General features: G+C 35.5%; 1 protein-coding gene across 2 annotated transcripts in view; it reads left to right on the forward strand.

Annotated features, from left to right (window-relative positions):
• HNF4G (hepatocyte nuclear factor 4 gamma) overlaps positions 1–11,819 on the forward strand; it is a 122,218-nt gene extending 110,399 nt beyond the window's left edge. For both annotated transcript variants that reach the window (XM_059394748.1, XM_059394746.1), the window contains exons 6-10: positions 1,113–1,200; positions 3,412–3,564; positions 3,692–3,928; positions 4,872–4,994; positions 9,356–11,819. In XM_059394748.1, coding sequence (XP_059250731.1) covers positions 1,113–1,200; positions 3,412–3,564; positions 3,692–3,928; positions 4,872–4,994; positions 9,356–9,477 — 723 coding nt within the window. In that variant the 3' untranslated portion in view covers positions 9,478–11,819. The remainder of the gene's footprint in view (positions 1–1,112; positions 1,201–3,411; positions 3,565–3,691; positions 3,929–4,871; positions 4,995–9,355) is intronic.
• The last annotated feature ends 561 nt before the right edge of the window (positions 11,820–12,380 follow it).

Consider the following 12,380-nt stretch of genomic DNA (forward strand, 5'->3'; position numbering starts at 1 on the left):
TTAAAATGTTCTGTAACTGCCTTCCTGGTGTGAGTCAGGGTTATTGACATATCATAAAGATAGCTTGGCTCGGAAGGTTATTTCAGAATGAATAATGCTAAATTGCTAAAACATACGTGTGTGTCTCACCTCAAGCCATATAAGTAGGGTTATGTTATTTATCAGTTTTATACTTTTATTATCACTCCTCTTTAAAAGTTGCTGACTTGTGTATGAAGACAGTGATTTTAAAATTGGAAAATTAAAATCCAGTAACCTGCCAGAAAGAGTTTGTATTTACCAAAGGACACTTGAATACTAACAATATAACATTAATAGCCATGGATTGGCAAATGTCCATTGTGGTTAAGTCACTAATAGAAGTAGCTTTCAATTGCATTATATATTACATTAGTTTATTTAGTCCTCTCAGGAGCTCTGGCATAAATGTTATTATCTCCACTTAACAGTTTTTAAAACTGACCCTAGATCAGTGAAATTCACTCAGAAAATTCATCAAACAAATACTTAGTAAGACTACATTTCAGTTTTAGGAACTGTGAGGATTTGGCAATAAAAAAACAGATTGAGCACTATTCTCATAAAGTTTGCACTCTATTTGGGAGAGACAGACAATAAAAAATATACAGATTATGAGTAAGTCAATTCTAGGTGGGGATAAATTCTATAAGATAGAATGGAATGAGTTGGGGAATAACTGGAGTGGAATGGGAAGACATACATTAAGTTGGAGATGAGCATACTGGTGAGCTTATCTAAGGTTGAACAGATAGTACATGACCAAGCCAGGATTTGAACTCTGCTTTGTTTGATTCTTTTTCATCCTAAAATACTTTTCTTTCTGCTTTTTGTTGTTGTTGGTGGTGGTTTGTTTCCTTTCTGCTGACTTGGAAGTTCTAGATTTTTGAAAAGTAAAACTCTGTTGACATGGTAAAATAGAAAAATAGAAAGCTTAATGATGGCAGGTCTCAATGAATATTACAGTTTATTAAAACAACAACAACAAAAAGATCCCAGGCTTGAAGAACTCTGAATTAATCAGATACATATTATACCATCTTCTAATCATCATATTTTATAATTAATTGTTAAATTTGAAATTTTTCATTAAGGTAGCACTGTTGAGAGCTCACGCAGGGGAACATTTACTGCTTGGAGCTACGAAGAGATCCATGGTGTATAAAGATATTTTGCTTTTGGGTAAGGTTTTTTTTTTTTTTTTAAATTTAAGAAGAAATTATGCATGCTTCATTCTTATACAGGGTCTATTCTGTATGTACCAAGAATTCATAGACACTGTCTAATGGTACTCTTACTTTACAAATTAGATTTAATTGATTGTGTCCTCACTCAAGGCCCTATCTTTCCTTGACTTGATTGCAAGGAAGTTTAGAGGGCATTGAGACATTCAGGGTGCATTGAGATCTAAAAATAAGAATTGGAGAACGTGGTTACAAGGTACAAACTTCCAGTTGGAAGTTAAATAAATACTAAGGATACAGCAAACAACGTGGGGACTATAAACACTTGCTGTATAATATGTGGGCAAATTGTGAAGAGAGTAAATTCTAAGCATTCTCATCACAAGGGGATTTTGTTTCCTTCTCTTTTTATTGTATCGATGAGAAAATGGACATGAGCTGAAACTATCATGATAATTATTTCACAATATATGTAAATCCAGTCATTGTGCTGTACGCCTTAAACTTATACAGTGATATATGTCAATAATTTCTCAATGACACTGAAGGAGAAAAATTTAAAAATAAAAGTGAGCTGTTGCTCAATAAACATAATATTGAATTATGTTTAAATCATTACAGGACAAAGAGTTAGTGATCTGTGTGACCACTTTATTGGAGTCTCAGTGTTGTTTCACACTCCTTCAGTGTCTACTTAATACTTGTAATTATATTGTTTAATACACGTGAAGGAACATGTTTATTTCCTAGGATATCGTGGCTAACAGTACGATGCAAAATCCTGAGTTAAAAAAAATAATTTGGTGACTGTGTCTGAGAATTCTGTTAGTTAAGTAGCAGTGCTGGAAGAGGCAAAAGTAGAATGGCAGGTTGAACAAGGGATAAGTCACGAAGGGAAAGCTCTTGTTTTCCTTAAGTAATTGTTCCAATCCCCCATACCTTACTTACCTTTTAAATTAGGTTTCCTACTGAAAGAGTTGAGGTCCCTGGAATGATTATTACCTCCACCTCTCTCTGGCTGTATGAAATGGTGACCAGATTGTTTATTCTATTTTTGTGATAGATATTATGTCCCAAAATAGAAATAAATTGAATGTACTATAACGATAGCTAATATTTGCTGAGGACACACTATGTAAGATGCATATCTCTTCGTGCTTTACATGTAAACACACACTATCTCATGTAATCCTCATGATGACCCTGAGGGATAGGTATTGTTATTCTGTAGGTGGAGAAATGCCTGCAGAGAAAGCTTACTTAAAGTTACAAACCTAGTGAGGGATAGAGCCAGGATTCTAAACTGCATAATGTGACTTAGAGACTATGTTCCTAGATTCTGTTAAATACTCTCTTGTATTTAGAAGACTGCTCTTATACTGTTCTCAATATAGATTTGAATACAATATACCTAAAAACCCAAATGTCTTTGCTACCTAGTTCTAAATTGTTTTACCGTGAATAATTAAATAAACTGACTTTTCTTAAGAGGAACAGGGTTACATTTTTCGAGTTCTTTGGCACATGTTGTTACACTGAAGATTATCTTGCCTGCAGTGAAAGAATTCAGAATATTCTGCTTTTTACAAAACCAGAAAATAGCAACCTAGCTGTTTTGTTAGGAGCTTTTGTCATTATTGTCATTATTGTCATTATAGCCAGAGATTTTGAAATTAGAGCGTCCTTAGGGAGTAGGTCGTCTAGTCTCTATCCAATTTCAGGAACTTTCTAGAATTCATCTACTTAGACTTGTTAAAATCGTGTCTCGAGAGGTATGACAGCTACATATACCTAGACCACTAAAGGAGTCCTATTTTTATCCAGTGTAAACAAGGAAGTTTCTTTAGGTTTTGTGTTACACTCTTTAATGAGTAAGACACTAAGAGATAACTGACATAGTGGAAAGCTAATCATTATAATTTTGTTTCTCCCTTGTCAATTATTAGCTTGTTATTGGTCTGTACTTTTATGTTATCACTAGTGACTGAGGCTGTTAAAATGCATGTGATCATATTATCAATGTCATTGATCCTTGACGTGTTCTTAAGTTTTTCTAACATAACTGACCTAACACTGCTGAGAGGAAGTACTATTACTACTCCTTCAAGAGAAGAACTATATAAAACATTGATGTGTAAAAAATTAAATCATATCTGACGGTCTTTTTTGGGGGGGTGGCTGACCTTTTTTTTTTTTTCCCTCCCCCCAGGGAACAACTATGTAATTCACCGTAACAGCAGTGAAGTTGAGATCAGCCGTGTGGCCAACCGGGTTCTAGACGAGCTGGTACGACCATTTCAAGAAATTCAGATAGATGACAACGAATACGCTTGTTTGAAGGCAATCGTATTTTTTGATCCAGGTTTGTTTTCAGAATTCCATTAAAAAACAACGATAATGAAAACTAAACTGTTATTTCATATTAGACTGTTTACTCTCACACTCTAGTAAGATTTAATCTTTAGATCACTCTTTTCTTCCTTTATTAGACGCAAAAGGGCTGAGTGATCCGGTGAAGATTAAGAACATGCGGTTCCAAGTGCAGCTCAGTTTGGAGGACTACATCAACGACCGGCAGTACGACTCCCGGGGGAGGTTTGGAGAGCTGCTTCTGCTCCTGCCCACACTGCAGAGCATCACTTGGCAAATGATTGAGCAAATACAGTTCGTGAAGCTTTTTGGGATGGTTAAAATCGACAATCTACTTCAAGAAATGTTACTGGGTGGTGAGTACATTTAGGAATTTCCATTTTATTTCTGGGCATCCCACTCTGTACAAGGTTGACCTACTGATTTTTTGCCTGTGACATATAGAACTCAGTTTTTTACATTTAGAAAGTCTGCAGAACCCACTGGATGGAGACAAAAATACTTGAACGTATTGAAATCCTCATTCTTACTAGTGTCCACCATCTTTATGCTATACAGTTCCTCTTGCCTTAGATTTTATTCTTTCAAATATGGTAAGTAGAAATACACTTCCTATTTTTAGTACTCCTTGGGGTTGGATTGTATATTTTTAAGCCTTGACTCCTTTGAAAGCTCAAGGATACCAGCATTGCAACATAACCTAAAAATATTCATAGTAAAAACCTGAAAAATAAACACTTTGCTCCTGAAATAATTAATTGACATAACACAACAAAAAGGGAAAAATGAGATTTCGTTGAGGCAATAAATGTCAGGAATGAGTTAAGAAATCATTTATTTTGTGCTCTGATCTAGATTAAATTTCCTTGTAAAATCACTTTATTTTATTTTATTTTAGCTTTAGTTTTCTGGTACTTAATGTGTTCCTAATGACATCTTTCTGAAATAAAAGTTGTTTATGCTATTAGTGTGATCCCAAATACTATAAACTTGAGGTAAGTGATTCTTGGAATTGCCTTAACAACAGGCAGCAAACCTAATGATTCCAGGAAACGGCACATAAGGTCCATTATTAATATACAACATAATGTGATACAACATTAATCTACCAATGCACAGTGAAAGCTGACATTGTCCTTAATATGGCAGCAGTTCTATTAATTTCTTTTTGAAATCCCAAAAAGCACTTTGCCAAAATAGCAATATTCAAGCTGTCAATCAGAACATTTGTTGCAAGGTAAACTTGCTGGTGTCCCTGATTAAATTTCACTGATGTAAGCATCTTTTTATCTTCTGTAGGTGCTTCCAATGACGCTAGTCATCTCCATCATCCCATGCACCCACATTTGTCTCAAGATCCATTAACTGGACAAACTATACTTTTAGGTCCCATGTCAACGCTGGTTCATACGGACCAGATCTGTAAGTATCTGGGCCACTTTTCAACCGTGATACTTTTTTTTTTAATTTTTTATTTTTTTATAAACATATAATGTATTATTAGCCCCAGGGGTACAGGTCTGGGAATCACCAGGTTCACATACTTCACAGCACTCACCATAGCACATACCCTCCCCAATGTCCATAACCCCACCACTCTCTCCCGAACCCCCTCCCCCAGCAACCCTCAGTTGGTTTTCCACTGTGATACTATTAAACTTAATTGTCTGAGGAAAAGTGGGATTTGGGGAAAGAATCTGTCAGTATCCAGAAATTGCAAAAAAATTAGGTACCATTTCCTCTCTAGGACTCAACTGTGGGAGATTCTGACATTCAGCAATTCACTTACTCTCTTTAGGCCCGACCTTACTCCCTAAAGTAGGATGTGAGCACGTAAATGCTTCCAAAGTACACCAGGATGTAAGGGCAGTTCTGGTATTCCCTGATCATGCAGGACTGTAAGAAGGACTGTGCAAGCTGGACCCATGCAAAGAAATCTTAATAATCAATAGGAAAATTATAGTTTGCTTGTGACCTTTAAAACTGTTTGCCAAAACTTTAAGAACCCTCTTAACTACAGGTTATAAATATTGTGAGAAATTAAAAAATAAAAATCCTGAGATTTATTTAGTTCAGTGTAATATAAACATTGTTAAAACATTTATGAAGTGTAGGGGCGCCTGGGTGGCTCAGTCGGTTCAGTGTGTGTCTTCAGCTCAGGTCTTGATCCCAGAATCCGGCTCAGTGGGGAGTTGGTTTCTCCTCCCTCTGCTCCTCCCCATCACTCGTGTGTGCTCTCCCTCTTTAAAATAAAGAAATAAAGTCTTCAAAAAAATTACAAAGTGTAGCTCAAACAGTGCTGGCCACCTTCTCTCCTCCTCTAACTTGCAAGTGGAAGTGAGCATCTTTTTTATGCCTTGATGAATTTTACTGTTTTGGAAGTTTGGATCGGCTTCCAACATTTTCCATTGCACTTTCCATCTCTGAACTGTCTCTGAGAATCCATTGAATGTGAAGTTTTTCTGTTTGTTTGTTTTGTTTTTGAACAGGTTTCACTTCCTCAGAGACATCATCATCCTTTTCAGCACAATCAGTTTCTTCACTAATGTCCATCAGTTCTCCTTCACTAAGCTCTAGAATGCAGGTTTAGAGACTCAAACAGCAACAACATCTGCATTCCCAGGGGCAGCTAATTCTTGTCTGACTCCATCCATGCTCCATTCACTTCTAGCATAATCACTTTTTGTTTCTTTTTCTTTCTTTTTTCTTTTTTTCTTTTGCCAATTTTGCTTTACCACTTTTTGCTAAGTGGTAAATATGAGAATGTATCACTAGGAGACAAGGAGGCAACGCAACTACACAATTAAAGTTGTCAGTACACGAACTGAATAAAATGTATTCAGTGACCAGTCACAGACAAACTTAAAGATGTGATGTGATTGGTCACTGATCATAATGCACATCTGTTATTGAGCTAAGTAACGTAGACCAGAGAGTTAACGGGGAAGTTTCTATGTATCAAGTTACTCACAGTTAGTTGTGAGTTCCCGAGCTCGCTGAAATTTGAACCATGTTTTTACAGGACCGGTCTGTTTACCCAAGCTGTGATAACTGAAATTTGTGCATGTCAGATTTGTGCAGAGTGAGGCCTCTGGGAAAGCTCTTTGGAACTAAAATGATTGTATGAATAGTAAGGGTTAGTAGCTGAGTTCATCTGATAGTGTTGCAGATTTAACAAAAATTCTAATTTTTAAGCTACCTCAGAGATAAAAACCTCTGTTTGACAAACTTTCTAGAATTGTGTCTGAATTTATACTAAGTAATCAGATTTGCCTTGGATGTATCTCTTTTTTTTTTTTTTTAAGGATTTTTATCTATTTATTAGAGAGAGAGAAAGAAAGCACAAACATATGGGAGTGGTAGAGGAAGAGGGACAAGCAGACTCCCTGCTGAGCCAGGACACCCCCCCCACCCCCATGTAGGACTCCATCTCCCTCCCAGGACCCTAGGATCATGACCTGAGCTGAAGGAAGACACTTAACTAACTGAGCCACCCAGGTGCCCGGATGTATAACCTCTTAACACGAAACCAACTAACTCACTGAGATTCCATGAGTTATTGTCATGTAATTATGATGCATACTGGTATTACCTACTGACTTTACAGCAGCCCTTAATAACTAGTTACATTGTGGTTTCATGGAAATGTTCAATGAAATGTAACAATTCACTGCATATGATCTCACTGCTACCTAGTGATATGAAAAGTAGAGGCCACAGAAATACTTATTACCACTGCTATCACTTAGATACAAGTACTGGGAAACCTATGTGTAAATTGTGTCTGAAACACAAAGTTCTTTAAATATATGATAGAGGCAGAAGTAAAATTGTTATTTTATATATATATATATACATATATATATATATGTATACACACACACACACACAAATTACAGAAAAGGTATAACCTGTGGCTATAAATGTACTTGAAAGACATTAATTTGGGACCATCCTTGCACAGCATATGTTACCGTTTTCATTTCATAGTCAAGAGCAGAGAGGGAAGCCCATTACCATCTCTCTTAGAGATGAGTTATTCATAAACTCAGAAAATAAAACACATTAACAGCATATTAAACATTGTCGGCATCAACTGGCAAGAAAGTTTAACAATTCTGCTGGTGGTTGAATCTTTTACTTTTTAAATGCTAGTTTTCTAGTATTTTTAAAAGCATATTTACTGACTCTAATGTTTTTAAAATCACATTCTATTTTTCATCTTTCAGCATAATGTTTATAAGAATCATTTGTTTCATACAAAGCAAAACCTCAAATACGCACACAGAAATTTAAGCTCACGTGTACTTTTCTGGCCTTTTAGAGCAGACCATTGTAGTCTTAGATTCATCCCAAATATCCAGAAATAATTTTTTAAAACAAATATGGTTATCCTTTTGTCAATTAAACTATACCTAAAGATGTTGGTTCTAAGTAATTGCTAAGCCATATTGAGGCAAAAGGGAACTTTTCTTGTTTTTGTGTAGAATTTTTAAAAGCTATTTTGGGGAGAAAAATCTATAAAGTTTGCAGTTCCTCAGTATGATCATAAAACATTTTCTACTTGTTCTGTTAAATATGTGGAATGGTAATAAATGTGAATGTTAAAATATTTCAGGTTTTTAAAAATTAAAGGCCTGGATAGTTCCTAGATTCTTTTACAATATAGTAAAAGTTTGCAATGGTAGGACATACTATTCTACGCAATGAAGTATTCAAGCTGTAACTTTGTTTTTCAGTTACTTGGGCTGGTTCTTTGCATTGATGGGGAAGGGACAGATGAGCTCAGTGTAACAGAATAATTTTGAAGCAAAAAAGTTGGTATTTTTCAGATGCTCTTACCTATGATATAGGTTTCAAAGCACTTGAAAAGTATCTTAAGTTGTAATGTCATCTAATATTTTGAGTTAGTGGAATCCAAACCAAATATATTTTATTTTATGTGCATTTTTTATTGCAAAAACTGTGACATTTTCTAAGATTTGAAAAAAAATAGCCTTTTAATTGTTTTTGTTGACTTTTTTTCCTGCTGTGTCTGTAAGAGAATGAAATGCTCATAAATGCTGTTAAAAAAGGCGGGAAGTGATTTTAAAGGGACTATTAAGTGACCATTAAAATGTTCAGGGGCGCCTGGGTGGCCCAGTGGGTTAAGCCTCTGCCTTCGGCTCAGGTCATGATCTCAGCGTCCTGGGATCAAGTCCCGCATCAGGCTCTCTCCTCAGCAGGGAGCCTGCTTCTTCTTCTCTCTCTCTCTGACTGCCTCTCTGCCTACTTGTGATCTCTCTCTGTCAAATGAAAATAAATAAAATCTTTAAAAAAAAATTAAACGTTCAAGTATGGGACGCCTGAGTGGCTCAGTCGTTTAAGTGTCTGCCTTCAGCTCAGGTCATGATCCTAGGGTCCTAGGATTCAGCCCCATGTCAGTCTCGCTACTCAGCAGGGAGCCTGCTTCTCCTTCTCTTCCTCACTCCTGCTCCCTCTCTAGCTATCTCTGTCTCTCTCTTAAATATATAAATTTAAAAATCTTGGAAAAAACAAAAAAAGATGTGCAAGCATGCTCTATTCCATTTGAATGCTATCCTAGAGTTCAGAAGGCAGTGCAACTCCAATAGGTCTTCAAGGAGCTCCTAATGTATTAGATAATCCTACTTTATCTATTATCTTTTAAAAAAATATCTCCAAAAAATAAAAATAAAAGTATCTCCAATATAAAATAATGTATATTGGTGTCACACAGTACTTGCTGGGTCACCCTCACATCAAATTCTCTGCTTCTCTTTTAGCAACTCCTGAGACCCCGCTTCCCTCCCCACCACAGGGCTCTGGACAAGAACAGTACAAAATAGCCGCCAACCAAGCTTCAGTGATATCACACCAGCCTCTCTCCAAACAAAAGCAATTGTGAGAGTGTGTTTACTCCTGAATGGCACTGCGTAAATGTGAAAACTTGTTGGTCTTGACATAACTCAGGATAGTACTTTTGGCAAACTTTGAGCCAAGGCTTCTTTATGGTGCTGTTGTAAGATGGGATCCTGGGTTTTTTGTTTATAGGCTCCTTTTGTTTGTTGTCCGTATTGTTTAGAATTTTCTGGTGCAAGCAGTGTATATCTGAATTTCCATATGTTTGTATAGTGTATTTTTCCAACTTCCCTTGCACTGTTCCTGAACTAATTGAATCTTATGGACTGCTTTCATTTGTTGTCTTGATATTAATTTAAATCTGTAAATAATTGCTTCGTGGTGATGTGATGCAGAACTAAGTGGTCTTTTTTGACCAGAGCAGTAGATCAGCAACTCCAGATTAATGTACAATGAACCAAGGTTTTTTGTTGTTTTTGTTTTGTTTTTTTTTATCAATTTTAAACTTGCCAAGCAGTTGCTCCAGAACAGGAAATACTTCTTTGAAGAAGGATCGCTTGTGGGTATCCCATGGCTAAAAAGCATCTTTCTGGCCCACAGTTAAATATGCCCATCTTTACCTTAAGAAATCATAAAAAGCCATTCCAAGGATGACTGGCTATTCCTTATAATCTGCTTTATTTGAAGATGTATCCTGGGTAAAACATGTTTGTTTTACCAGTTAGGATACAGAAAAAAATGGTTTAAGAAAAAAAAAAAATGAAACCCTTAAAATAGTGGCTCAACCAAGAGAGACATTGATTTTCTCTCCTGAAACAATCTAGAAGTAGTCACCATTGACTAGAACTTAGCATATGTCCACATCCAGTTCCCAGCAAGGCTGGGAGAGCAGCCTTTAGGTGGCAAGCCTTGCACCCACTAAACTGCACCAGTCAGGGAGAGTGCTATTAGGAGACAAACCCCCATCTGTCACCCGTGTGTTGTCACACCTAAGACTCACAGGTAACAAACATTCATAAACCTGAGGAGTAGGAGAGCCACCAGCTTCACGCCCAGGTCTGCTTGACTTTAATGAGAATAAATCTTTGAGATGGAATGAAAAATGTGAGCTTCTCACTATGGTCTTCAAATGTATACAATTGAGAGATGCTGAATACTGTCCATCCTATTACCTTAGCACATACTCACATGTAATCCATGAGTGTAAATTTGTTGCAGCATGAATAAGAAACCACTGTTGTAGTTTTCATGTCTTCGCCCCCACCAAAAAGAAAAATTTGAAAACAAATTTAAAAAAAAAAAGATAGAATCCCAGATAGGTTATGATGAAAACAAACGCATCCAAATCACTGACTCGGCAGATTTTCAAAAATCCAGTGGACTGAGGAGTATAGTTCATTGGAAACCCTATTTGATTTAAAGCTGAAGCTTATTTAAAACAGTTAATGTTGGTCCACCTCAGGAAACAGTGACCTCTCTCTCTCACACACCATACACACACCATACATTTATTCAGAAGCAGGGAAAAACTGGTTGAGTAATTATCAGTGATCTAAAAAACAGTGTCCCAACCTGAATTCAGTGATTTTTACAGAACCTCAAAATTTCTGAAATTTCATAATCCCCACTTAATTCTATAAAGAAGAGGGTTCTGTTGATGTTAACTAACTTACTAACTCAGAGTGGGAAATGATTTATTAGAAGGTATTATTGATTTAAATAAAATCAAAATTCCTTCAATAGCTGGTACTGGAAAACTGTCAAATGCATCTTTGAAAATGAATGAGGGAAGAGGAAAGTTTACTTAACTCTTATTTTGTGGGAATTTACTTAGCGTCTCAGTTTTGTGCTTTTCATCTTTAAAAATACAAATGTCTTTTGTAGACTTCAGTTTAACTTTTTGTGCTGTTCTCTTAATAGATATTTAAAAAATCTTTAAAATATAAAACATAAAATTCATTCTTAGCAAGCCCTTTAACTTATCTGCATATACTTACTAAACAACTTTGTTTTAGAAATTATTGCTAACAGTTTTGTTTTAATAACTATGTTCAGGGAATTTTAAATATAATATTTTTGTATACTTAACTGCCAAAAATGCTGGGCAAAGAGGAACTGAAGTTTTCAGCATATTTTCAAAATATTGATAATGAAACTTACTGCTTTTATATAGCACAAAACTTTTTTTCAGGTAATAAATATGAATAATTTATTGTGAAATAGTGATTCATTTTATAAATGTAAAATTATTTTTATAAATTTTATTGTTGAAAATCAAAACTTATTAAATTTTGTAAGTGTTAAATTATAGTGAGATTAAAATATTTCCAAACTGTGATATGTTGTTTCACTGGACTTTCTAAATAAAAATTGAGAAAAAAAACTGAAGTAGGGTTGCTTCATTACTGTTTAAAATGATTTTGTAATTTTAGAGATACTGATAGTATCTTTTTTTTTTTTTTTTTTTTTTTTTTTTAAAGATTTTATTTATTTATTTGACAGAGAGAAATCACAAGTAGATGGAGAGGCAGGCAGAGAGAGAGAGGGAAGCAGACTCCCTGCTGAGCAGAGAGCCCGATGCGGGCCTCGATCTCAGGACCCTGAGATCATGACCTGAGCCGAAGGCAGCGGCTTAACCCACTGGGCCACCCAGGCGCCCCTGATAGTATCTTTTATTTGGACATTTAATTAAATTCATAAGGAGTTCACCAATACTGGTTTTTCAAAGCTGGAGCAAAATTAATTAGCAATTTCTAAATAATTGTAGAATTGGATGCTAATGAAAGGGAGAATATTCATATCTGGACGTTACTATGTGGTTTTTTTTTTTGACAGTTTTGTGACAGTAATTAAAATAAATAGGTGAGCATGGCTTACATATACTCCGGCAATACCTTTTAACCTAGATGTTTTTTTTTTTAAGATTTTTTTTTTTAAAGATTTTATTTA

Source organism: Mustela nigripes, chromosome 3 (assembly GCF_022355385.1).
Source record: "Mustela nigripes isolate SB6536 chromosome 3, MUSNIG.SB6536, whole genome shotgun sequence".
Lineage (NCBI taxonomy): Eukaryota > Metazoa > Chordata > Mammalia > Carnivora > Mustelidae > Mustela > Mustela nigripes.